At 47.7% G+C, this 27,771-nt stretch overlaps 1 protein-coding gene and 1 long non-coding RNA gene across 6 annotated transcripts; both read left to right on the top strand.

The window, feature by feature from the left end:
• The first annotated feature begins 349 nt into the window (after nt 1-349).
• DRAXIN (dorsal inhibitory axon guidance protein) lies at nt 350-27,771 on the top strand. Of its 5 annotated transcripts, XM_083454175.1 has the most exons (7): nt 350-893; nt 12,347-12,368; nt 19,292-19,774; nt 21,535-21,834; nt 23,572-23,655; nt 24,718-24,807; nt 26,147-27,771. In XM_083454175.1, the coding sequence occupies exons 3-7, from the start codon at nt 19,309-19,311 to the stop codon at nt 26,257-26,259; spliced, it is 1,053 nt and encodes a 350-aa protein (XP_083310301.1). In that variant the 5' UTR covers nt 350-893; nt 12,347-12,368; nt 19,292-19,308; the 3' UTR covers nt 26,260-27,771. The 5 variants fall into 5 exon arrangements, with proteins under 5 accessions (XP_083310301.1, XP_083310299.1, XP_083310298.1 ...); XM_083454173.1 differs by lacking the exon at nt 12,347-12,368 and having other exon boundaries at nt 351-893; XM_083454172.1 differs by lacking the exon at nt 350-893 and having other exon boundaries at nt 11,715-12,368.
• On the top strand, nt 21,913-22,497 carry LOC310683959. The gene is made up of 2 exons (XR_014514591.1): nt 21,913-22,206; nt 22,418-22,497. It is a non-coding gene; the product is annotated as an uncharacterized lncRNA (long non-coding RNA).

Below are 27,771 nucleotides of genomic sequence, written 5' to 3'. Positions count from 1 at the left end.
TAAAGTCGATGTAGAGGCGGGAGACCCAGGTGGAGACCCCTCCCCTCTATTCTCCTGGGCAGAGGTAGAAGAGTGTGCGTGGAAAGAGGAGAGAGAATCGTTTTAACCAGCTCAGCAGGAGCCTCTGGGTCTCGCTGTCATTACCCCTCTCCCCTCCTCAAAGGCATCAATTTACCCTTTGGGAGTTTCCCACAATCCTCTAGGAGGAAGGCGGGATGAAGATGATGGAGGTGGCGAGGGGGAGAGAAACGACCCCCTACCACCACCCAGAGGGAATGGAGCGCCAGGCTAGACCCACCCCCCTCTCTCCCGCCCCACAGCAAGCCAATCTCCCCCACCCCCTTAACCTCCCTGGGAGAGAGAATATTACATATAATTGCTGGACTGTCGCCTTTTTAAAACATCTAGGCTACTGGGTACCAGTTCCCTTTGTCTCCTTTGTGTGCGTGTGCATTTGTCTCCAGACCGAGCAGCAACTCCCCGGCACTGCTCCGGGGGCGCGCGCGCCTGGCGACGGGAGCGCGCCTTCCCCTCTTTGCAATTCATAGAAATCTATCACTCCCCCTCCTAATCGTACACACACACACACACACACACACACACACAAACCACACCCCTCTCCCCAGCAAAGCACGCTCCTTCTCAAACACTGTTTCTTTCTAAGTCTGGGAGCTTTAGAAAAAGTCCTCCCAGTTTCCCCCCTGCTCTTGAAAACCCCCCGCACCTCACTTTTTTTTTAAGAAGGGGGGGGAATATACTCCTAAGCCCAACCCCTCTCTCCCCTCCCCTCTATTTCCCCTCTCCCTCCCGTTCAGCACTTCGGGATTCAGGAGAAAGCAGCGCCGCGTTGGACCAGCCGAGCTGCCTCCCAGCGCTGGCTTAGCAGCAAGCAGGTAAGCTCCGCACGCGCGCATCTACCGCGGCATCTGCGCGGCAGCCTGGCGCGTGCTGGGAATTCTTTATCTCCCCAGATTTCCCTCCGAGCAAAATATTTTTATTTATTTTTGAACAGGGGGAATATTTGGTGGGTGGGTGCCTTTCCTAAACTGTCCTTATGTTCTTTATTCTTAAAAAGGTGAGGGTTCGGGCATCGAATTTTAAAGAATTTTCAGATTATCTCCCCATAAGGTAGTCATTTTAGACATGTGAGGAGTCGTTGGGGATTTTTAAAGCGAGCAAGCGGTATATAAATTTTATGAAATAAATGTTTTCGTTAGTCGCTTTGATAGATGATAGATAGATAGATAGATAGATAGATAGATAGATAGATAGGAGATTTGGGGCTTTTTGAGAATGAGAAATTCAGAAGGTACCACGGAAGTGAGGTGTATGTGTATATATATATATATATATATAACCTATTTATCCTTATCAATTTTCCCCCTCCCCGCTCCCAATCCACGCTAGGATGTGTATCAAGGGCATGTGAATGGTGCAGATGTTAGCCCTACTCAGAGTAGACAGAAATTAATGGGCATCGCTACCTTAGGTCCAACGGATCGTAAGCCCACCAAGTTGCACTTGGAGCAGACCCATGCATGGACTCAAGTTCGTCATCTTGATGGAGTTCAGTGGGTCTACTCTGAGTAGGAACTAACAGCCCCCGGAGGCAGAGCAAGTCTCCAGCTTCCATTTGCACGTTATAATTCTAGCAGCCTAGAATTATATCAGTTTGCTCTTGAGTCGCTCCAGTTTTCATTTAATTTGAATTCGACTTTTTCTATTTTGGCTTCAAACTGCGCATACGTAGATCCTGTGTGGGATGTGAACGAGGTTTTAACACACACTTCTTGTTGTTGCGCAGCTCCCTGGGACGCGTGTGTATTTTTAAAAACGACAGACGGTGAACAAATCTTGACATATAAAGTAACTTGCTGAGGTTTGCTTTAGATGGGGAGCCTCGGGGGTTGGTGGAGATTAAGACCCTCCTTATCAATAGTAGTCTTAAATTCAGGGTTACAGGCGGCTTATCTTGGATCCGTTACCAACCCATAATTTCATAAAGCAATTAAGGCACGAGGTGGAAGTTGTCTTTCTTCCTCCCTGGATCGTGGCCAAACGCCTTCACCCACAAATCCCCAAGCCTGGACACTTTTCAAGTCAAATAAAATGATTTAGCAAAGATCCAGTCCCTTTCTTTTGGAATAGCTCCACCCCCCCCCCCCTTGAACAGGGACACCCCATTTCCTTGGAGAACTGAGACAAAGACACATTTCAGAGCTTTTGCATGGGGAGGGGGGTCTATTTCTCTTTCTCTCTCCCCCCCCCACCCCCATTTTCTGCTCACCTGAGCCAATTTGTCTCCAAGGGATAATTCTACATCTCTGGAGTTTGTGCAAAAAAAGGTTTCCTAGATTGAGCGTGGCTGCAGTTTGAAAGAGAGTAAAGTGTGTGTGTTTATGAAATGTTTCATGCTGCAGACGGTAACTTGTAAAAGTGGCAATAGGTCGGTTTCAGAGGAGGGACGTATTAGCGACCCCATCTTGGGCAGATGTCCCCCCCCCCTTTTCTTTTTATGATACGGACAGAGTTTTGCCTCTTCTGTTTAAGAGTCCTTAATCTCCAGTCACAGAAGAGTCACAGAATCTCCAGTTGAGATGGTTTGATTAGAAATATGATTGCATCTTTGTGATGAGACTTGGGGGGGGGGGGGGCTTGTTGGATTCTTTTTGGGTGGGGGCTGGAGGAAAAGGGGGCCATAAGGAGTAAAATTTTGCCCATTTACTCCCACACATTTCAAAATCCAGAAGATTACATGCACACACACATCCAATTGAAACCAGTTACAAATATTGTCCTTGAACCCGGCGCAGTACACTTCTTTAAATGTTGACTTTTCTCTGCACAAAATAAAATATTAGGCGTGAGTACTTAAAAATGCAAGAGTCTCCTTCTAATACGGCTTTTTAATTGAATGTTGATGTGAGAGTTTTAACTCATTTTGTTTGTTTGTTTCACTGAGTGTCCTGTACATAGAGACAGCTGTCATTAAGCGGTACGAAATTGTCCAAATTATAAAATGAACGGCATCAGGGAATCCCACACTTTGGACCTAGGCATGAATCTTATTAGGATTTAAAAATTTTTTTTTTAAAAAAACTAAGATGAACCATTCAAAATTAATGTTCCCAATGTTTTGCCGCAAGGGATATTTGAAATTCAAGAAGAAATGTCAATGGGGATTCCTTAGGTCAGGAACGGTACAATTTCAGGCTTGTCAGATCTACCCTAGTTTATATTGGGACCCCCAAAATCTACCAACCGGAGCTGGGTGCAAAATACATACTATTAATTTTAAAAATAAACACATCAGAGTGCTTCTGAGCACACTCAGAGCCTAGGGTTTTATGTTCAGGACTGAACTTGCAATCCTTTCAGACACAGCCCCCCTCCTGGTGGACTGTCTTCATCTCAGCAGCCTAATTGAGGTGGGAAAATACATTTTCCTGTAGCTGTTAAAACGAGTGGGAGTCAGAAATCTATAGCAAAACCCGCCAGAGATCTATCAGGAGATCTTGTGTTGGGCATACATCAGTCTTGCATGATATACTAAAAAGAGAAAGAAAAAGGAATCATGGTGATCCACTGGTGCGGATTAAATTTGCAAAGCAAGACGGCAGAGATTCTGGAATTCTGAATAGTTAAGGCTTAACGGATTTCTGCTAAGGACTTGGTTCACACAGAATGCTTAACCATGGTTTATTCATTCATGGTTCAGAGCAGGTGTGGGGAATCTCGGGTCCTCCAGATGTGGCTGAACTACAACTCCCATCAGCCTCAGCTAGCATGGCCAAGGCCCGGGGATTATGAGAGTCACTCATGAGACAAGGTGAGGCAACTGCCTCAGGCGGCAGGATCCACGGAGGCAGAAAATTTGGCCTCTGGGGGCATTCCTCAGCTGACAGCTGAGACACAATCCTTGGAGGTGAGATCTGCCCCTGCAATGCAGCCCCTACACCAGTCTCTTAGCTACTGGTCTCCTCCAACCCTAGTTCCCAATATAGTTATTTACCTTTGGTCCTGATGTAGATTTTAATTATCTCCTTGATGTACATCTTCGCTCACCACTTCTTCCCTGGCAGGGGTGGGCAGTATTCTGTGGTTAGCCTCAGGTGCCAAAATGTCTTGGGACAGCCCTGGTTATAGTTCAACAACAGTCAAAGGACCAAAGGTTCCCTACACCACACTGAGAGCCAGCGTGGTGTAGTGGTTAAGAGCGGTAGTCTCGTAATCTGGGGAACTGGGTTCGAGTCTCCGCTCCTCCACATGCAGCTGCTGGGTGACCATGGGCCAGTCACACTTCTTTGAAGTCTCTCAGCCCCACTCACCTCACAGAGTGTTTGTTGTGGGGGAGGAAGGGAAAGGAGATTGTTAGCCGCTTTGAGACTCCTTAAAGGGAGTGAAAGGCGGGATATCAAATCCAAACTCCTCTTCTTCTTCTTCTTCTTCTTCTTCTTCTTCTTCTTCTTCTTCTTCTTCTTCCCTTGGCCCAGTGGCTTAACTGTGTTCTGCTGTGTGGTCTTCATCTTCTTTGGCGATCCCTCGTAGCTGAGAAAGATGGTCTTCCATAAACAAGGTTTTAAGAATGAGTCCGTGACTGTGGAGGCCAATTCTGGATCCACATGTCCTTCCACAGTGGGGACATAAGTTTCTGGGTGGGAGTTGATCACAGTGAGGGTTTGCAAAGCGTGCCTTCCTCTTAGCACGTTTCTCCCTTACATCCTGAGTTTGAGCGTCTTCAAAGCCCATGACACCTTTGGTAAAGGCTGTTCTCCCATTGGAGCGCTCGCAAGCCAATGTTTCCCAGTTGTCGGTGTTTATACTATACTTCTTAAGATTTTCCTTGAGAGAATCTTAAACCTCTTTTGTTGACCACCAGCATTACGCTTTTCATTTTTAAGTTCGGAATAGAGTAGTTGCTTTGAAAGACGATAATCAGACACACAACCAGTCCAAAGAAGTTGATGTTGAAGAATAATTGCTTCAACACTGGTGATCTTTCCTTCTTCCAGGACACTGGCATTAGTACACTGTACTGGAAGTGTACTGTGTGGTCTACGGTTGGTGAGCATCAAACATTTCAGAGCCCAGCCAGCCATACCAAACCAACTTTCCATTCTTTAACTCAGGCTTCCCCAACCTGGAGTTGGTGGACTCCAACTCCCATCAGATGCAGCCAGCACGACCAAAGGGCAGGGCTGATGGGAGTTGCAGCACAGTAAGTCCTGGAGGGATGCAGCCTTCTCAGTCTTGTCCTAGAAAGAGATGGGAACCTCCAGATCTGGGCTGGCGTGTCCCATTTTGCTGCTCAAAGCGAACCAGGGTTGCCGCCTTGCCCTGCCTTGCCGCCCCACTCACTTTTGACTCTGTGTGCTGTTCTCCACCTCCATTGTCATGATGTTGGTCAAGGGCAGCCCTGACATCAGATGTGAATCAGGTTTGAAGTCCATATCATGATAGCAATTGCGTAATTCTTGGCCTGGCAATGTATTGCGAAGCGTGAAGTGAATGCTATGCAAATGTGCGGGGAAACCAATGCTTCTCTTGATTCCTGCAGCCCTTGTTAACTCTGCAGGCTCAGCTTTCCCTTGCCTCCTGCAAATCATAAGAGCAGACACTGGCAAAAAATCACGATGCGGGGAAACCATGAAGCCAGCATTTGCCTCTTCAGAGCTCCATCCTTATTTTAGACATACAGTGGTACTTTGGTTCTCAAACGGCTTAGTTGTCAGACAAATCGGCTTCCAAACACTGAAAACCCGGAAATAAGTGTTCCAGTTTTTGAACGTTTTTCGGAAGTTCCTGCAGTCAATTGGAAGCTGTGCCTTGGTTTTCAAATGGTTTGGGGAATCGAATGGATTTCTGGAACAGATTAAATTCAATAACCAAGGTTGCTGTTGTTGTTTAGTCATGTCCGACTCTTCGTGACCCCATGGACCAGAGCACACCAGGCACTCCTGTCTTCCACTGTCTCCCACAGTTTGGTCAAACTCATGCTGGTAGCTTCGAGAACACTGTCCAACCATCCCATCCTCTGTCGTCCCCTTCTCCTTGTGCCCTCAATTTTTCCCAACATCAGGGTCTTTTCCAGGGAGTCTTCTCTTCTCATGAGGTGGCCAAAGTATTGGAGCCTCAGCTTCAGGATCTGTCCTTCCTGTGAGCACTCAGGGCTGATTTCCTTCAGAATGGAGAGGTTTGATCTTCTTGCAGTCCATGGGACTCTCAAGAGTCTCCTCCAGCACCATAATTCAAATTATCAATTCTTCGGCGATCAGCTTCTTTATGGTCCAGCTGGACAAAGACAACAGGCAATAACCAATGTACCACTGTATTTTGGTATATCGTGATGTTTAACTGGGGATATATCACAATGTTGAAAGCTGGATATCGCCCAGCCCTACTCCTAAGGGCCCCCCAGCCAACTGTTCCCCTTTGTAGGAGGACAGAGCTCTCTGTGTGTTGTGTGATACATCCTGGCCTGTGGCCCCTAAGCTAGCCTGCTTGCCTTTGGGCATAGTGAAGGGTTTCGTTCCATTGCCAGGGTTGAGATAAGATTCAGGTGCCAGGCTGATCATGTCCCATATGTGGAGGGACTTGTTCACCCATTGCAACTTACTCCTCCAAGAGGCCGTGATGGCCACCAATGTGGATGGCTACAAAAGAGGATTGGACAAATTATTGGAAGACAATATGTCTACTAGCCACAATGGCTATGCTGGGTCTCCATGGGTGGCGCTATGGTATAAACCACTGAGCCTCTTGGGCTTGCCCATCAGAAGGTCGATGGTTCGAATCCCTGTGATGGGGTGAGCTCCTGTTGCTCTGTCCCAGCTCCTGCCAATCTAGCAGTTCGAAAGCACGCCAGTGCAAGTAGATAAATAGGTACAGCTGTGGTGGGAAGGTAAACAGCGTTTCCGTGTATGGTTTCTGTCGCAGTGTCCTGTTGCACCAGAAACAGTTTAGTCCTGCTGGCCACATGACCTGGAAAGCTGTCTGTGGACAAACACCAGCTCCCTCAGCCTGAAAGCGAGATGAGCGCTGCAACCCCATAGTCGCCTTTGCCTGGACTTAACCATGACTGGACTTTACCTTTATCTTTACCTTTCCATGGTCAGAGGCAGTAATGCTTCTGAATACCAGTTGCTGGACCCACAGGAAGGGGACTCTTGTGCTCAGTCTTGCTTGTGGCTTTCCCATCGAGCCACACTGAGAACAGGATGCTGGACTAGATGGGCCACTGGCCTGATTCAGCAGCCTCTACTTAGCTTCTAAAATCACATTCCTTCCCCCACCTGCGAACTATAGTTGGTTCAGGGTTCTGTGCATTGTAGCTCTGTGGAGGGGGGTGGGTAAAGTACGTTTCTGAGCACAATTGAAAGTGTTGGTGCTGACCTTAAAGCCCTAAACGGCCTCAGCCCAGTATACCTGAAGGAGCATCTCCACCCCCATCGTTCTGCCCGGACACTGAGGTCCAGCTCTGAGGGCCTTCTGGCGGTTCCCTCCTTATGAGAAGTGAGGTTACAGGGAACCAGGTAGAGGGCCTTCTCAGTAGTGGCACCCACTCTGTGGAACGCCTTCCCATCAGATGTCAAGGAAATAAACAACTACTGGACTTTTAGAAGACATCTGAAGGCAGCCTTGTTTAGAGAAGTTTTTAATGTTTGATGTTTTATCATGTTTTTAATATTCTGTTGGGAGCTGCCTAGAATGGCTGGGGAAACCTGGCCAGATGGGTGGGGTATCAGTAATAAATTGTTGTTGTTGTTCGCCTAATTCTTCTGGGAGCGGAATGATGAGTCTGCTTTTCTGCACCCAAGAATAATGTGCAGAGGCAGCCCCAGAATGCTTTAATGTGCAGATGAAGGCCATTAATCAACTCAGCGTCTTCCTGCCATAGAAGAGCGGCCCTGCTTACAGGGGCGGCTGGGGGTGCCTTCCCATAATGCATTGCGGCACGCCAGTTGTGTTGTGCCTGGGTCCTCCTTGAAAGTTTCCTACAGGCACCTGGTTGGCCTCTGTGAGAACAGAATGCTGGATTCAATGGGCCACTGGCTGATCCAACAAGCTCATCTTATGTTCTCAAAGCATATTCCTTCTCCCACCTGGGAACTCTAGTTTTTTTAGTGTGCTGCATATGTACCGTATTTTTCGCTCCATAAGATGCACCTGACCATAAGGCGCACCTAGTTTTTAGAGGAGGAAAACAAGCAAAAAAAATATTCTAAACGAAACTCTGGATGTATGATTTTTGTGGTTCATGCTGTGGCCACAAAATGTGATCTGATGGTGAATTTGGGGTGATCCAATGTAAAAATCCTGAGGATCCATGGGCTTGTACCTCCCCCCTCCCAGGCAGCCTCCGCTAGCTTCCCTTATCTCTCTTCCAATCCCACCGATCAGCTGTTTCCTTTCAACACTCCCTTCCCTCTTGCTTGCCTTAGTGTCTTTTCCTTAGCCTGAACAGTTTTGTGCTCCTCCTTTTCTTCTAATTTCTCTCCTTATTGCTTTAGTCTTCCTGTTTTCCGGCTTTGCAAGTTTGCTGTCTTTACCTCCCCTCTCCCAGGCAGCCTCCTTTATCTCTAGCGTCCCTTATCTCTCTCCCCGATCAGCAAACGATCAACAGCTTTGTTTCAACACCCACTTCCCTCTTTCAAAAAACCAAAAAAAACCATGATCTGCTTTTTGCCCCTGGGCAATTCGGCTCCAGGGACCACACATTCGCTCCATAAGATGCACAGACATTTCCCCTTACTTTTTTAGGAAGAAAAAAGTGCGTCTTATGGAGCGACAAATACGATAGTTCTGTAAATGATAATCTACAGCTCCCAGGATTCACTTTTGGGTGTTTGTGTGCTCTTTAAATGTGTGGTGTGTAATGCAGCCCCAAAAGTTGCAGAAGAGCAAACGATGAATGACCACACCCTGACATTGGCACATCTAATACATGTGGATAATACAGATCTATTAAAATAGGAAAACGGGCGTGATTGCAGGCAACACAGACTCTTGGTTTCCCGCATTTGCACGTTATCCCATTTGAATTGACTTGCATGATCCACCCGAGTTCAGCTTGTCAATTCCATTGCATTTCGAGCTGAATCTACCCACAATCTTGTTCTCCAGAAGAAGTCATCGTATTGAAGTCGCTTTGTCTCTCCAGTAAAAGGTAAAGGGACCCCTGACCATTAGGTCCAGTCGTGGCCGACTCTGGGGTTGCGGCGCTTATCTTGCTTTATTGGCCGAGGGAGCCGGCGTACAGCTTCCGGGTCATGTGGCCAGCATGACTAAGCCGCTTCTGGCGAACCAAAGCACCAGGCAGATCCCTTTGCTGTATGCTTAAAACATTTTCCTTTAGGAACACCTGTGGCGCTGTCGGTTAAACCACAGAGCCTAGGGCTTGCCGATCAGAAGGTCAGCGGGGTGAGCTCCCATTGCATGGTCCCTGCTCCTGCCAACCTAGCAGTTCAAAAGCACATCAAAGTGCAAATAGATAAATAGGTACTGCTCCGGCGGGAAGGTAAACGGCGTTTCCGTGCACTGCTCTGGTTCGCCAGAAGCGGCTTAGTCCTGCTGGCCACATGACCTCCCGGAAGCTGTACACTGGCTCCCTCGGCCAATAAAGTGAGATGAGCGCCGCAACCCCAGAGTTGGTCACGACTGGACCTAATGGTCAGGGGTCCCTTTACCTTTATCCAGACACATAGCTGCCAATGTGTTTTTCTCTTCTTCTTTTTTACTGTTGGTTTTAATTAATTTTTTTAGTGTTAAACTGGTATTTTTACTAGATAATTTTGGTATTCCTTGAAAACCACTTGGAGGTTATAGCAATCGCATGAAATAAAAAGTAAAATATAAAAATAAACATGGGCGTAGCCAGGCTTTTGTTGGGGGGGGCAGAACCGATGTGATTGGTCAGTTAAGTATTTCTATTGTTTTCCCTTATCTGGGAGGTAGGGGAAGCTTCCCCCCTACCCCTCCCTTGGCTATGCCCATGAAAATAAACCCTAAAATAAAACAGAAAACATTGTACCCAACTGAGTCCTCTGCGCTAGACCTGCTGAGATTAATGGACCAAAGGCTATCATGTTCTACTTGTCTAACACTGGAAACGATCCAGCTCTTCTTTTTCCTAGCTGAACGTATCTGTGCACATCTTGGGGTACCTTTTTCCAACCTGGGTACACACCCTGCTCAGAAACAGCAGTTTTCATTTCGTGGACTATTTTTTTAAAAAAATACTATTCGAGATAAAAGCAGCAGAAGAAGAATGATAAAATAACTGTACTAGAGAAACTTTGTGTACTGTATAGAGATATAATGCAGTAGAAAAGGTTTCAGGGAAAACTCTGCAGAAGTGGGGGTGGAAAGTCAATTTATGGAACTATTGGATATGAAGATTATTGTGAAAATGCTTGAAAAAATTATACAAGCAAAAGAGAAAGAAACAGCAGTGTTAAGTGGCATGCAAAGAGTTGGAATGAAATAAAATGAAATAAAAAACATAAGACAAAAATAGAATCAGCGGTACATTCATGACCAGATTGGGAGAAATAGCCACCCAGAGTGGCTGGGGAAACCCAGCCAGATGGGCGGGGTATAAATAATAAATTATTATTATATTATTATTATAAATAGGTTGGCCACTGTGAGAACAGGACTCTGGACTAGATGGGCGGTGGGCCTGATCCAGCCGCGTTTTTCTTCTGTTCTTGAAAGGGAAGTTGGGGAGGGGGGGGACGCCTCCCCAAGTTGGAAAGGATACGCGCTTGTCCGGAGTCCTTGGTGGGCCGTTTGTGAGGAACGAATTGCCGGAGTTGGCAAGGAATTTAAAAGACAGAGAGGCTGGTTGAAGCAAAGGGGGCGACCTCTGCTTTCAGAGCGGGCTGAATGTGCAGGAAACGGTCGGGGGTGGGATATAATAGACCAGTCCCCAGAAAAGAAGAAGAAGAGGGGCTTCCAATGGATCCTTAGGGGGCGCTTTTCTTCTCTGCTCTTGGGAAGTTTGCAAAGCCAGCGGACTGGGGGCGCCGAGGCCTCGCGCGCTCGGCGGGGTCCCGGGAGCTCTCCAAACATGTCCCGTCTCTCCCAGGCCCGGGCGCGCAGCGAGCAGATGGAGGCCGGCGCAGCGGGGCAGGCTCGCCGCATTGAGCCCGGCACAATGGGACCCCGTCTCGCCTGCTCTTGCCGCCTTCCTGCGAGAACCTCCTCGCCGCCCGGCTGCTGGTGCGCGCGGGGCCCGACGGGCGCTTCCGAGACGCTCGTCCATCATCCGGCGCGCCCCTGCCAAGTCCCATTGACGCGCCCGGAGTTTTTGGCACGGACGGCGCGCCCGCTGGTGGCGCATTGGGGCTCGCCTCGGACGCGCAATGTGGGGGACCCGGGGGACTGGGAGGGAGGGAGGGAGGTGGACTCCTTCCTCTCGTCGCTTTGGAAAATATAAAAATGGGGAGGGCTCCCCCTGTCTTTTCAGCACAATCTCTGGCTCTTTCTCTCTCTCCCCTTTCAAATGCGCTTCCCCAAGGACGCGCGCAGTCTTCCCTCGCCCGGGCGCCGTGGAGAAAGCGCAGCCAGCACGACGCCGCACCTGTTCCTCCGGCCCGGCGAAAATGCCAACTCGCTTGATGGATTGCCAAGCGGCTTTGTGCAAATATATATACGCCACAGTGGGATTTTTTTTTTTAAGGGGGGGGGGGAGAGGGAGGATAATAAGTCTTGGCTGGTGCAACTGGCCCCGTTTCAACCATGCTTGGTTCTTTGATGATCCGGCTTGGGGAACGGGCGGGTGGACCCAGAGATTGTGCTATTCATTATTATGTTTTATTTGTGGGTGGTGCTAAAAGTTTTTTTTAAAAAAAATTCATTATGGAATGTATGTAGAACCGAGAGAACAGCTGAAAAGTAAAAGACGAAAAACCCAAAGTATAAAATACAGGCTGGTTTGCTCAGTTGGTCAGAGTGTGGTGCTGAGAACTCCAAGGTTGCAGGTTCGATCCCCGTATGGGGCAGCTGCTTATTCCTGCATTGCAGGGGGTTGGACTAGATGATCCTTAGGGTCCCCTTCCAACTTTACAATTCTGTGATTCAACAATTCTATGATTAAGCAGTTTCACATGGGCTAAAGCAACAAAAGTCCAAGGAAAGACTAACGGTGTTATTGGATTATCAAGTATAGCTCCAGATTTGCCACAGGCATGGGACGCTTCATAAAGATGGTTCCGTTGTATATGTAAGAAAAGGAGCCAAATCATATTAAAAGTGCCTGGAGGTTCTAGTGCTTGTCGAAATCTCGAATTAGGCATAATTTTCCCGATTATAGATGAATTCTAAAACATTTTCTTGTTTTCTGATCTGGCTTGGGAAAAGAGCAGGTGAATTTAGAGATTATATTATGATTGGAATTAATTATAATTAGTATTAGTACTAAAGGAGCGTCTCCACCCCCATCATTCAGCCCGGACACTGGGGTCCAGCTCCAAGGGCCTTCTGGCGGTTCCCTCGCTGTGAGAAGTGAGGTTATAGGGAACCAGGCACAGGGCCTTCTCAGCAGTGGCACCCTCCCTGAGGAAAGTCCTCTGATCAGATTCATCAAGGAAAGAAACAACGATATAGGGAAACTTTTAATGTTTGGTGTTTTATTATATTTTTAATATGTGTTGGAAACTGCCCAGAGTGGCTGGGGCAACGCAACAAGATGGGCAGGGTATAAATAATAAAATTATTGATATGAATAATAAATGTTTACCTGCCGTTTACCTTCCCGTCGCAGCGGTACCTGTTTATCTACTTGCACTGGTGTGCTTTTGAACTGCTAGGTTGGCAGGAGCAGGGACCGAGCAACGGGAGCTCACCCCGTCGCGGGAATTCAAACCGCTGACCTTCTGATCCACAAGCCCAAGAGGCTCAGTGGAAAATGGTGTTTCCGTGCGCTCTGGTTTCCGTCACAGTGTTCCGTTGTGCCAGAAGCGGTTTAGTCATGCTGGCCACATGACCCGGAAAGCTGTCCGTGGACAATTTACAACAATTTAACTTTCAGAATTAGAAACAGACCAGATTTAGAAACACCCAGTTAGGTGTGACATAACTGGGCTTCTGAAGCACCACAAGGGTGCCGCAGAAATAATATACAGTGGTACCTCGGGTTAAGTACTTAATTCGTTCCGGAGGTCCGTTCTTAACCTGAAACTGTTCTTAACCTGAAGCACCACTTTAGCTAATGGGGCCTCCTGCTGCTGCTGCGCCGCTGGAGCACGATTTCATCCTGAAGCAAAGTTCTTAACCCGAGGTAATATTTCCGGGTTAGTGGAGTCTGTAACCTGAAGCGTATGTAACCTGAAGCGTATGTAACCCGAGGTACCACTGTGGTTAAGGGAGCCGTGGACCCAAAAAGCTTGAAAACCTCCTCTCTAGGAGGTTTCAAAACCGGACTGGCAAGGGGCATGGCCTGGAGTGAGAAGGGCCAAGTAGTTCGGCCTGGAGGGCCAAATCTGTGCCTGTACCAGCCCCTGCTGCTATTCCACCAAAGTTTTCTGCTGCGGGCATGTGAGATGATCAGGGAAGACAATGGCATGGAGACAGCCACTGTGATCGCCCATCACAGAATCTAATTCTTCCTTCGGATATATCTTTGTAGAAAAGCGGCTTTGTAGACGAACATGCGAGGAGGGCGGGGGAGATGATACAACCTGTTTCTTGCTGTTGATAATGTTCCTCAGTTTCCTTGGCCTTGGTGAAGTAACAGACGCCAATCTGGTTTCCGTCATTTTCAATTCTTTCGTTCTTTTTTTACACGTCGCTTCTGGTGGAGGAGAAGCCCTGGAACATTTACTTGGCTGCCGTTAACCAGTTGGCTGACAAAGGGATGCTTGATGCCTCCCCACCCAGATTTCCTTTCAGGGCAAGGCATTGCTTCCGCTGTGATCTGTCAATTTTCACAGGAAAACACCAGCCGAGGGAAATCGCAACTTGGCTGGTCGCCTATGGTGCACTCTCTAGGCAACCAGGCCGGGGAAAAATCACCATCAAATACAGGAACGAAAAACCACCAGAAGTACCACAGAGGCTAACGTTTTCAAAAATAGGTCTGGGAGGACAGAAAAGTCTTAAAACTGGCAGTGCCAGTGTCTCTGTGGGCTCTGCTAGGTGGGGCATTCCATAGCAAGGGACGCCACCACCCAAAACTCGCTCTGGACTTCAGAGTGATGGAGAACAACACAGAGAAAGGCCTCCTTAAGGTTCAGGTAGGTACATAGGCTTGACTACTGCAACGTGTTCTGTGTGGGGCTGCCCTTGGACTTAGACTGGAAGCCCCAACTTGTGCAACATTCTGCAGCTAGACTGTAGATAGGGATAAACTATTGAGAGCATATAACTCCAGGGCTCCAAAGCTAACGCTGGCATTAATTTATGAGGCCCTTAACAACTTATAGGGACGTGGGTGGCGCTGTGGGTTAAACCACAGAGCCTAGGACTTGCTGATCAGAAGGTCGGCAGTTCAAATCACCGCGATGGGGTGAGCTCCTGTTGCTCTGTCCCAGCTCCTGCCAACCTAGCAGTTTGAAAGCACATCAAAGTGCAAGTAGATAAATAGGTACTGCTTCGGCGGGAAAGTAAATGGCGTTTCTGTGCGCTGCTCTGGTTCGCCATAAGCGGCTTAGTCCTGCTGGCCACATGACCCGGAAGCTGTATGCCGGCTCCCTCGGCCAATAAAGCAAGATGAGCGCCGCAACCCCAGAGTTGGCCGCAACTGGACCTAATGGTCAACGGTCCCTTTACGTTTAACAACTTATATCCCTACCCTATCACTGAAATCCTGGGGGAAGTCTACAGGCAGTCCCATATGGCTCGTAATGACCAGAAGCTGGGCATTCATTGTTGTATGCCCAAAGCCTGCGGAACTCCCACCCCCATGAGATTAGGCAGGCAACTTCATATCTGCACATCAGGCATACAACAAAGGCTTTTGTATTCCAGTAGGTGTTTGAAGGTGATCTTCTTGTGTTACTCTGTTTGGTTTGTCTGATGCACATTGCTTGCAAATGCCAATGATGAAACAGTATATCAACACCATAAGTAAATACAGTGGTACCTCGGGTTACTTACTTAATTCATCCTGAAGGTCCGTTCTTAACCTGAAACTGTTCTTAACCTGAAGCACCACTTTAGCTAATGGGGCCTCCCGCTGCTGCCGCACTGCCAGAGCATGATTTCTGTTCTCATCCTGAAGCAAAGTTCTTAATCTGAGGTACTATTTCTGGGTTAGTGGAGTCTGTAACCTGAAGCGTATGTAACCTGAAGCATATGTAACCTGAGGTACCACTGTAAATAGCAGCGGAGGGATTCTGCTAAGTTTGAACCCTTGTCCCTGAAATACTAGATTTCTAAATGTGAGGCATTTACATTAGATTTTTAAGTGTGATGCATTTATACTAGATTTCTAAATGCAAGGCATTTGTCGTCATTTGGAGGCTCATTCCATCAGCGTGAAGGTGGTCACAGTCAAGGCGCAGATTGATTAATTATCGCTAGGCTTTCGATTCTGGGAAGGCGAGGGATTTTCCCTCTGGAGTTTTATTTTTCGCTCCAAGGTCGGATGCGTGAGTGACAAGTCGGGTGGCCACCTGCTCGCCATCTGCTTCAGCATCTTCAACTTCCTGACTTTTTTCCACTGAAGGCAAGCCAGCTGTGCAGCACAGGCAGGCCAGGAGTGCCAACCAGATCTGGCAGGACAGCCCTGATGTGGCAGGGCGCAACAGCTGGCGTGCGGCAATGCATCATTGGAAGGCACCCCTGCGCACACAGGGTCACTCTTCTATGACAGGGAGACGCTGGGTTGATTAATGGCCTTCATTTGCACATGAAAGCATTCTGGGGCTGCCTTTGCACCTGATTCTTGGGTGCAGGAAAGCAGACTCAGCATTCAAAGTCTGTGTGTTTGTGCTTGTGTGTGTGTCCAATTTTTTCCACCAGGAAAATAATTATGGGAACTGTTGTTGTTCTTGTTTAGTTGTGTTCGACTCTTTGTGACCCCATGGACCTGAGCACGCCAGGCACTTCTGTCTTCCACTTCCTCCCGCAGTTTGGTCAAACTCATGTTCGTAGCTTCGAGAACACTGTCCAACCATCCCGTCCTCTGTCATCCCCTTCTCCTTGTGCCCTCCATCTTTCCCAACATCAGGGTCTTTTCCAGGGAGTCTTCTCTTCTCATGAGGTGGCCAAAGTATTGGAGCCTCAGCTTCAGGATCTGTCCTTCCAGTGAGCACTCAGGGCTGATTTCCTTCAGAATGGAGAGGCTTGATCTTCTTGCAGTTCATGGGACTCTCAAGAGTCTCCTCCAGCACCATAATTCAAAAGCATCAATTCTTCGGCGATCAGCCTTCTTTATGGTCCAGCTCTCACTTCCATACATCACTACTGGGAAAACCATAGCTTTAGCTATACGGACCTTTGTCAGCAAGGTGCTTTTTAAGATGGGAACTGTAGTTTTCCCAAAACAGAGCTTAAATGCACACAACCCTGAACAAACTACAGTTCCCAGGTGGGGAAAGGAATTCCTTTCAGAAGCTAAGAAGAGGCTGCAGGATCAGGCCTCTGGCCCATCTAGTCCAGCATACTGTTCTCAGCATGGCCTAATGAGAAAGCCACAAGCAAGACCTGATATAATAATAATAATAATAATAATAATAATAATAATAATAATAATAATAAAAATAAAAGGTAAAGGTACCCCTGCCCGTACGGGCCAGTCTTGACAGACTCTAGGGTTGTGCGCCCATCTCACTCAAGAGGCCGGGGGCCAGCGCTGTCCACAGACACTTCCGGGTCACGTGGCCAGCGTGACAAAGCTACTCTGGCAAGCCAGCGCAGCACACGGAACGCCGTTTACCTTCCCGCTGGTAAGCGGTCCCTATTTATCTACTTGCACCCGGGGGTGCTTTTCGAACTGCTAGGTTGGCAAGCGCTGGGACCGAACAACGGGAGCGCACCCTGCTGCGGGGATTTGAACCGCCGACCTTTCGATCGGCAAGCCCTAGGCACTGAGGCTTTAACCCACAGCGCCACCCGCTTCCCATAATAATAATAATAATAATAATAATTTATTATTTATACCCTGCCCATCTGATTGGGTTTCCCCAGCCACGACAGCGCTCTCTCTCCTCCTGTGGTTTCCAACAACTAGTATTCAGAAACATTCACTGCCTCCAACAGTGGAGGCAGAGTAGACCCATCATGGCTAGTAATTTACCCCTCCCAGAGCTACAGCACCCTTTGCAAACTAGAGATCCCAAGATTCTCTGCGGGGATTCATGTGCTTACACACACACACACACACACACACACACACACTGGGCAGCTTCCAACACATATAAAAAACATAATAAAACATCAAACATTAAAAACTTCCCTAAACAGGGCTGCCTTCAGATGTCTTCTAAAACTTGTGTAGTTCTTTATCTTTGACATCTGGTGGGTCATTCTACAGGGTGGGTGCCACCACCGAGAAGGCCCTCTGCCTGGTTCCCTGTAACCTCACTTCTCACAGGGAGGGAACTGCCAGAAGGCCCTCGGAGCTGGACCTCAGTGTCCGGACTGAGCAATGGGGGTGGAGATGCACCTTCAGGTACACAGGGCCAAGGCTGTTTAAGGCTTTCAAGGTCAGCACCAACACTTTGAATTGTGCTTGGAAATGTACTGGGAGCCAACGTAGGTCTTTCAGGACTGGTGTTATAAGGTCCCAGTGGCTGCTCCCAGTGCAAGTCCAGCTGCTGCATTCTGGATTACAGACGTACCTCGGGTTACATACGCTTCAGGTTACAGACTCCGCTAACCCAGAAATAGTGCTTCAGGTTAAGAACTTTGCTTCGGGATGAGAACAGAAATCGTGCTCTGGCAGCGCGGCAGCAGCAGGAGGCCCCATTAGCTAAAGTGGTGCTTCAGGTTAAGAACAGTTTCAGGTTAAGTACGGACCTCCAGAACGATATTAAGTACTTAACCCGTGGTACCACTGTAGTTGTAGTTTCTGAATCCCCTTCAAAGGTAGGCCCCACAGAGAGCGCATTGCAGTACACAACACTTGATTTCACAAACAGAACATGCAAGACAAAAGTGTCTTGCCTGAACACAGCTTGGGCTGACCACTGTCCTTCAGCCTAACCGACCTCACAGGGTTGTTGTGAGAATAAAATCAGGGAAGGGGAGAAGAAGGCTTGTGTGTCCTGAACTGACAGGTGTCGTCTTCTTCTTTGGCGATCCCTCGTAGCCAAGTCAGATTGTCTTCCATGAACACGGTTTTAACAGTGAGTCCGTTAGTGATTGTGGAGGCCAATTCTGGATCCACACATCCTTCCACAGTGGGGACAGAGGTTGATCACAGTGAAGGTTTGCCAAGCGTGCCTTCCTCCTAGCACGTTTCTCTGAGTTCGAATGTCTTCAAAGCCCATGACACCTTTGGTAAAGGCTGTTCTTTAACTGGAGCACTCGCAGGCCAGTGTTCCCCAGTTGTCGGTGTTCATACTACATTTTTTAAGAATTGCCTTGAGAGAGTCTTTAAACCTCTTTTGTTGACCGCTGGCATTATGCTTTCCCTTTTTTATAATTTTTTATTGGAAATTTTATTTACAACATAACACAACCCCCCCACCCCCCAACACAGAAATCCACCCCCATCAGACACAAACCTAACAAACAAGCATAATTTACAACAATACAAACAAGCAAATAAAATACTTCCTTTATCCTGTTTCTGGCCTCCTTATTTACTTCTTATAAGCTGTTTCCTTTATGAATAATTATTAAGATTTTCTAATTATAACTTAAATATCCACAAAGTCTCCTGCAGACATTAATTGAAACAAGTCCAGGTATGAATTTTAGGGCACTGTTTTGTGAAGTATTCTCTGCGTTTCCCCCATGCTTTTTGAAATTCTTGTCTAGTATGATCTCTAATTGCCTCTGTTAATCTAGCCAGTTCAATATACTCTAACAGTTTGTCTTGCCATTCCATTTTTGTTGGCACAATTTCTTTTTTCCAGTTTTTAGCAATTAGGATCCTTGCCGCTCCTGTAGCATAGAGGAATATTTTCTGATCTTCTCTTGCTATACCTGCGTCCGTTTCTTCTACTGGCATTACGCTTTCCGTTCTTAAGTTGGGAATAGAGCAGTTGCTTTGGAAGACGATCATCAGGCATCCACACAACATGACCAGTCCAACAAAGTTGATGTTGAACAGGCGTACAGGTGGGAAATAAATGCAATTGGTGAACAGCAAATTGACACCCTGCTTCTTCTGTTACAGGTGAGGCACCTGGAAGCATGGCCTGCACAGCCTCCCCCTCTGCCTCCACCATCTTTGCCTTCTGCCTCCTGACCGTCTGCCCCACGGACTCCCTCGACCCTGGGCCCGCCGCGCCCCCCAGCCTCCCCGAGGTGGGCAACAGCTTCCCAAGCCGGGATGCCTGGCCGCACCCGATGATACGGACCACGGCGCACCACCGCGGGCACGGCGGCCTGGGCAAACACGACCGGGCCCATTATGGCATGCCGGCGCCCAGAGGGGGCAGAGAGGGGCCCGGCCTGCGGGTACTGAGCCGGCCGGCATTGGTCGACGACCCAGGGCGGATGGAGCGGCCCGCGGGCCTCCGGCAAAAGGACGTTTTCCTAGGCTTTGAGTTTCCGTATCCCGATCAGGAAAACCATGCCCCTGGGTCCGAACGGGTGAAGAAGCAGAACCGGGACCACAGGCGCCACAGCCGGAGAGACAGATTGAGGCAGCACAGAGGTATCCTTCGAGGGGTGATGGAGGGTTGCCTGTTTATATACGATACGATATATACGATATCTTTATGGTCATTGTCCCCTACAGAACAATGAAACTGAAAATCTACATAAAACATTCAAAAACCCCTAAAAACTCTGAAACCCCATTTTAAAATACACTATACTATACTATAAAATACACTATACTAAAAAATACACTATACTATAGAGACCCCTTATGCTGCGTTTAGAACCAGAATTGCATTTGCAATAGGGAAGTTTTTAATATTTAATGCTGTACAGTGGTACCTCGGGTTACATACGCTTCAGGTTACAGACTCCGCTAACCCAGAAATAGTACTTAATTCGTTCTGGAGGTCCGTTCTTAACCTGAAACTGTTCTTAACCTGAAGCACCACTTTAGCTAATGGGGCCTCCTGCTGCCGCCGTGCCACCAGAGCACAATTTCTGTTCTCATCCTGAAGCAAAGTTCTTAACCCGAGGTACTATTTCTGGGTTAGCAGAGTGTGTAACCTGAAACATATGTAACCTGAAGCGTATGTAACCCGAGGTACCACTGTACATTATTTACACAATGGACCCACGTGATTGGCTAATTCCGGGATTCTCCTGTAGGCCAATCAGGTTGCGGATTCACTGCCACGTGGAGCTGGAGTGGGTGGCTCCTGTGGACCAATCAGACTGCTGCATTCTGGATCCTCTTGTTCTAGGACCAATCAGACTGCTGCATTCTGAATCCTATGGTTCTAGGACCAATCAGATTGCTGCATTCTGAAAAGAACTCACAAGATGAAAACTGTCATTGGAAAGAATGATTTTATTTTATTTTTGCTAATTTTCTTAATTACAATTCTTAGAGACCCCCGAAAATGGTTAGCATGATAAATTATCTCCCATTATTTTTCATTCCATTTTTTAAAAAGGAGGTCATTCTTGTTCAAAACCTTTAAAACCTTTTTCTTCTTGCTTTACCCATAAAATCAAAGATATCTTGTTCAGTGTTGCAAAATCCTCCCTTTTGATTTGCCATATTTAATATTCTATATTATTTTAACGAATGTTGAATGTTATTTTATTTGCATAGCGTATATTGTATTATGCATATTGTCTTATTTATATGATGTTAGCCGCTCTGAGCCCGGCTTTGGCCGGGAAGGGCAGGATACTAATAAAATAATAAGTATAAATAATAAAATAATAATAATAATAAAAAGCTGATGGCCATTGCTGCCTCCTGCAGGAGGGGGTTTAACAGGAAAAGTATTCCCCCCCCCCCCATCCTGAACCTTCCAACATTCAACTTCAACACAGGAAGGGTGTTATTATTTTCTCTCATTACAACATTATGTACCGTATTTTTCGCTCTATAAGACGCACCAGACCATAAGACGCACCCAGTTTTTGGAGGAGGAAAACAAGAAAAAAAATATTCTGATTAAAATATTCAAGCAGCAATCCCTCTTGCTGTTCTGGCTTCTGGGATAGCTGTGCAGCCTGCATTCACTCCATAAGATGCACACATTTCCCCTTACTTTTTAGGAGGGAAAAAGTGAGTCTTATAGAGTAAAAAATACGGTATTTTTGTGCTTTTATATTGTAAACTCCCCCATGATGCTCGCATGAAGGGTGGAATAGAAATTTATCAAGTAATAAAAAGGATAATGGGACGCCATCGGGTTCTTGCGCTATGAGAGAGGGAGAATAAACTTTTCTCTGTCCATTGTTCTTTTCGCTCTATTTCTCACTCTCCACCCCCTGCAGGAAAAACCTCTGACCCGGGTCCAAGCGCCCTATACAAGAAACCCGAAAGCTTTGAGGAGCAGCTTCAGACCCTTCACGGCGCGGAAGGGTCTTCGGCCGGCTTGCCTCCCACCTCCTTCCTGGGCCCCACGGTAAAGGCATCCACCGAGGAGCCCCCTGCCCTCCACGCAACGTCCGCCCGGCCTCGGGTGCGAGTCAGGCAAGAAGGCGACGTTATGCCCACCCTGGACATGACGCTCTTTGACTGGACTGACTACGAAGATCTCCGGCCGGATATGTGGCCTTCAATCCGGAAGAAAGGTGTGCCCTGTTTTATCATCTCCTTTTCGCAGGGTGGGTGGTGGTGTAGTTCAGAAGGTCCCGATCCCTAGGGGTTATTTATTTCACAAAATTTATATGCCGCTTGATTGCTTAAAAAACACACACACCAAAAACACCAGCAAAGCGGTTTACGGAAAGAATAAAACGATAAACACCCATACGGTGGTACCTTGGTTCTCAAACTTAATCCGTTCCGGAAGTCCGTTCCAAAACCAAGGGGTGCTTTCCCATAGAAATTAATGCAAAACAGATTAATCTTTTCCAGACTTTTAAAAACAACCCCTTTTAACATGAATTTTACTATCTAACGAGACCACTGATCCATAAAATGAAAGCAATAATCAATGTACTGTACTATAAAATAAATAAGACAGTAATAATAATAATAATAATAATAATAATAATAATAATAATATTTATTTATACCCCGCCCTCCCCAGCCAAGGCCGGGCTCGCGGCGGCTGTATTGTAGATGATAAAAATTAAAATTATATTTTTTTCTTACCAGCACTGATAATAGTCATTGTTTGGATGGGGGGCTTTTATCCATTTCCACAGTCAGTCATTGAATCAATCAATCAATCAATCAATCAGTCAATCAATCAGTAGCTGAACTGGGTTCCACACAGTCACAAAAACAAATGAACCGAAAAAGCCTTTTTTTAAAAAAAGCAGAATAAATAGTGAAAACAAAAGTGCCAAATCCAATGGTACCTTGGTTCTCGAACTTAATCCGTTCCAGAAGTCCGTTTGACTTCCAAAATGTTTGAAAACCAAGGCATGGCTTCTGATTGGTGCTGGCCCCCCCGGAAACAATAGCTGACAACCGCATCGGACATTCGGCTTCCGAAAAACATTCGAAAACCGGAACACTTACTTCCGGGTTTTTGGTGTTTGGGAACCAAGGCATTTGAGTACCAAGGCATTTGAGAACCAAGGCGTTTGAGAACCAAGGTACCACTGTACTCAAAAACAACTATGGCAAACCTTCCCAAAAATAATTAAACTCAACAATAAGCTAAAAACCGGATTAAAACAAACACCCACTGGCCAGAAATACAGTGGAGGCACCTGCCTAACATCAGTAGGCATGGAGTCCCAAAATATACTATCAATGCTAAAAGATTAATTTCTTGCGGAATTGCAACCAGCCTGAGGGTCTCATACGTTTGTCAGCAACCTTCCCGGGCTCATTTCCTGGCAGTGGGTGGGGCCAGAATGAAAAGTGGGTGTGGCAAGAGGCAAAAGTGGGTGGGACAATGGATGGGAATCCTACCCATGTAAAACACAGGTCTTTATACTCCTCTACCCCCCCCTTGGGACGCAGGTGGCGCTGTGGGTTAAACCACAGAGCCTAGGACTTGCCTATCAGAAGGTCGGCAGTTTGAATCCCCGCGACGGGGTGAGCTCCCGTTTCTCTGTCCCAGCTCCTGCCAACCTAGCAGTTCGAAAGCACGTCAAAGTGCAAGTAGATAAATAGGTACCACTCCAGCGGGAAGGTAAACGGCGTTTCTGTGCGCTGCTCTGGTTCGCCAGAAGCGGCTTAGTCATGCTGGCCACATGACCCGGAAGCTGTATGCCGGCTCCCTCAGCCAATAAAGCAAGATGAGCGCTTAAACCGCAGAGTCAGTCACGACTGGACCTAATGGTCAGGGGTCCCTTTACCTTTACCCCCCCGGGCCCTTTCTCATCCTTTCTCGCTTTCTCCCCCGCTAGACAAACAGCGTGGCAAGAACGGGGGCAACGAAACCACCCCCGCCGAGGGAGAGTCCTGCGACCATCACCTTGACTGCCTCCCAGGTGAGCAGCAGCAGCTTTCATGAGGACTAGCGCCGGTGGAGGCGGGCAGAATTGTATGTGAGGAGAGCAGCCCCCTCCCCGCCCCTCCTCAACCAATCCAGAGGAGCGAAGATATCCACACCACGGCTCATTTGAAGCACATGACTCCCCCCAAAGCACCCTGGGAACTGTAGATATATGGTTTTATTTACACCTGCAACCTGAGCGTGAGATGGGAGAGAGAATGGCATTAACAAGCCCAAAAGATTCTTGCTTCCCCGTTTGGTTTCCAGGGGAGCACCCCAAGTCTGGCTTGGAGCAAGACATTTCTGTGTCTCCAGCTTCCAGCACCGGCCAAAAAAACTCTCACACAAATCACAGTCCCCCTTGGCCTGTTGTTCTCCATCTTAGAATACAGTGGCTTCCATCCAGGTGAGGTAGGGAAAGGCCCAGCTAATTGTCTCCATGGCAATGGAGCCCACTCTTTTGAGATGCAAGTGGTGGGTACTTAGCTGAGCTGCTAAAGCTATTCATTATCTTGACCCAACCCTGACAAATTTTCCTGTAGAGTGTAGACTCCCATACGCAGGATCACAACAACAACAACAACAACAACAACAACAACAATAATAATAATAGTATTTATATCCTACCCTCCCCAGCCGAAGCCGGGCTCAGAGCAGCTAACAGCAATAAAAGTAACACAGCATTCTAAAATCGATATTCTAAAATCAATTCAAAATCAAATGGCAACCACTGGGCTAGAGTTCTGTGAGGATTACCAAACGAGGGGGTCAGGCTGTGCCTTGGCCAAAGGCCAGGTGGAGCAGCTCTGTCTTGCAAGCCCTGTGGAAAGATGTCATGCCCCGCAGGGCCCTGGTCTCTTGTGACAGAGCGTTCCACCAGATCGGGGCCACAGCTGAAAAAGCCCTGGCTCTGGTTGAGGCCAGAGATCCCTTTGGCAGGGATCCTCAGAGGTCATCCAGACTGACCCCCCCAAAAAACCCATAACACTGTGGTCCAGACGCAGCTAGAGAAGAGAGTTTGGATGCTTCTTAACTTCTTCCCTCTTTGAATTGGCAGGATGTTGCTGTGATCTACGGGAGCACCTTTGCAAACCCCACAACCGCGGCCTTAACAACAAATGCTACGATGACTGTATGTGCACAGAAGGTGAGGGCTGACACTTGCCTGGTGGGAGAGGGTTGAAGCTGTCCCCCTCCCCAGTGACACAGCACTGGGGATCGCCAGGAAACCAGGGATTATGTTCATGTGTGATGGGGGTGTAAATATGTGCAATTTTTCTGGCATAGGGTGTTTAAGGAGATAACAGAAATCACTGGGTTAAAGCTGACCGAAAGTCTAGAGCAGGCATAGGCAAACTTGGCCCTCCAGATCTTTTTAGGACTACGACTCCCATCATCCCTAGCTAATAGGACCAGTGGTCAGGGATGATGGGAGTTGTAGCCCCAAAAAACATCTAGAGGGCCGAGTTTGCCTATGCCTGATCTAGAGGTAGCATTATTCTCAATTTACGATGGCGTGGAAGGTTCGCAGGCTATGAAGGGCTTGATCATAAATTTATTGACAGCTGCACGCATTATGATAGCTAGGAAGTGGAAGGGGCAAGCAGAATATAATGGAATGATGGTACAGTCATACCTCATGTTACGGACGCTTCAGGTTATGTGTTTTCGGGTTGTGGACCGCGGGAAACCCGGAAGTACTGGAACGGGTTACTTCTGGGTTTTGCCATTCACACATGCGCAAAAGCGCCAAATCGCACCGGGGTTGCGGACGTGCCTCCGTCACGGATTACGTCCACAACCCGAGGTTCCACTGTATAAAGAGGTGTGGGAAATAGCTATGAATGATAAATTGACATGTGCCATTAAGGTAAGAAAGGGAGTATGCAGGAGAAATGATTTTTAGGAGATACGGAGGGTGTTTGTCGAATTCGTACTGTAAAAACGGAAAGGGGTCAAACAATCGCAAGAGGTGTTGAAATTTTGGGAGGTTGGCTAGTTACAATGGAACGGTCTCAGTGGTGGGGCGCACATTTTTATTCTCATTTATTTATTATTATTACTTTGTCAAAATAAAATAATCATAACAATAAAAGGGGGAAAGGAAGGGGGGGAAGCACTGGGGAGCAAGCCTCTCCTATGAGGGGTTCAAATGACTGATGAGTTGCCATCAGACACCGAAAACAAGGCAAGGCCAGCCTAGCCATAGAGGACCAGCTTAGGGTGTCAGCCTCACTTTTAGACTGGCCTACCTTGCAGGGGGGTTGTGAGGATAAAATATGTGTGGAGGGGAGGGAACGATGCATTTGATTGACTGGAAATTAGATATCCAGTTAGACCTTCTAAATATTCAATATCAGGGGTAACAATCTGTTTTTGTTTTCCTCGGGAGAAAGTTGATTTCTCCTTGGGCTGAGGGAACGTTGAATTTTTCTCATCACAAATTTGCCGTTCTCCTCACTCAAGGCCCCTCTCTCCCAATTTAGGCCTACGCTGCTACGCCAAATTTCACCGCAACCGCAGGGTGACCCGGCGAAAAGGCCGCTGCGTGGAGCCGGAGTCCGCTGATGGAGATCAAGGATCCTTTATTAATGTCTAGAAGGGTACCAGTGTGCTTTCTCTGGGCCTGGAAGCAGAAGGAATTAATTTATAACTAGTGTCACCCGGGAGGGACATGGACCAAATGACTCAGACGCTGTAGGCTAAGCTGGGATTGAGACAAGTGCGTAAGAGGGGCAGATTTTCAAAATTCAGTTGCAGGGGGCCGGGGCACACGGCCCTTCCAGCTCTTCGATTCTATGCTGCTATGAAATCTGGAGGCACAATTTTACATCTCCCCAGAGGATTTAGCAGATTTGGTCTGCTAAAATTAAGAATTAAACACTCTCAAGAGCATAGCTGTCAATTTATAGATTTGAAAATAAGGGGCCAGCAGCCTCGGAAATAAGGGATCAGCGGCCAAAATAAGGGATTTTAGCCAACCAACTGAAATACGAAGTTAAAAGGGACCAGATAGTTTTGGAGAGCAGCGCTGGTTTTTAGCCCTTCGTTTCCAGAGGTTGCTGCTCAAGACACCAGCTGATGAAACACTGCAATTAAATAACTACAAGCAGCAACCACTTTTCACGCAAAATGAAGTCCAAGCTACGAAAATGCTGCTGCAGTTCTGTATCTTTTCTCTCGTGCTCCATCTGCAGCTCTCAGTTCCATCAGGCAGGGCGGGAGGAAGGGGGGGGGGGAATAGCGCCCGAAGTAAACCCGCAGATCAGACTATCTGTGCTAGTCTACCACTACAAATCTATGGGAGAAGCGCTTGCGGTCCTTCCTCCGCTTTCCCCCTCTATGCTGAACCCTTGGAACACCAGCCCGCACCTCCTCCTCCTCTCTCTCAACTGCTTTCTCTATGGCTGCCCTCACTCTCCTCTCAAGGCTCCTCAGCAATTCATAGGCCGTACCAGGCTGCCCATCTCATCCGGGTCCTTCGGTGGCACAGCCGCAGCACAGCCTAGCGGGAGCAGGGAGGCCAGCAGGGAGGGAGAGGAGCTGCTTCCTTTGAAACCTGGGAAATTTAAGGGACATCATCAATAAGGGACAGCAGTGGGACACGGCGCTGGGATAAGGGACTTTCCCGCCAAATAAGGGACGGTTGACAGCTATGCCCAAGAGGAGCTTGCTGGAGTATGCCTGTTGCTGCTCTTTCTGCGTCGCTGTTCCTGGAGGAGAGTCCCCTCTTTACTGGAGGCAGACTCCTCTGGGAGTGTCTGTATCGGGAGCGATTGAATACTATGAGCACACACACATACACACTCAGTGAGCCATGCGGCAGAACGATAAACTTTTGCTGGAAGCTAGAGCAAGGAATCAGCAAGAGTTGCACCCCTCTTGTGTCAACTGGGAAGTCTGGAGCGAGGAGTAAATTCTGCAGCAGCCTGAGCTGTCTGCTGCAGGTCTGCTGCACTGAGACTTTGGCTTGTATACAGTTGGGCGTACCAATTGGGGTTTATGTACCAGAACAAAGAGACACCTCATATACATGTTCAGGGACCCAATCCAAGCCAGGCACGGTTATAACTGCACCAATCTGTGCAAAGGACCCCCAATCCAGAAGGAC

The sequence above is a fragment of the Podarcis tiliguerta genome, assembly GCF_965153285.1.
Source record: "Podarcis tiliguerta genome assembly, chromosome: 8".
Taxonomy (NCBI): domain Eukaryota; kingdom Metazoa; phylum Chordata; class Lepidosauria; order Squamata; family Lacertidae; genus Podarcis; species Podarcis tiliguerta.
This window is presented reverse-complemented; position numbering and strand designations above follow the sequence as displayed.

Bases quoted from the DNA above. Each gene is read 5' to 3' on its own strand.
- DRAXIN (XM_083454172.1), top strand. From the start codon at position 12,317: ATGAATTCTAAAACATTTTCTTGTTTTCTGATCTGGCTTGGGAAAAGA. The intron at 19,775-21,534 runs GTATCCTTCGAG...CACCCCCTGCAG, and splicing joins CAGATTGAGGCAGCACAGAG to GAAAAACCTCTGACCCGGGT. The intron at 23,656-24,717 runs GTGAGCAGCAGC...TTGAATTGGCAG, and splicing joins TCACCTTGACTGCCTCCCAG to GATGTTGCTGTGATCTACGG.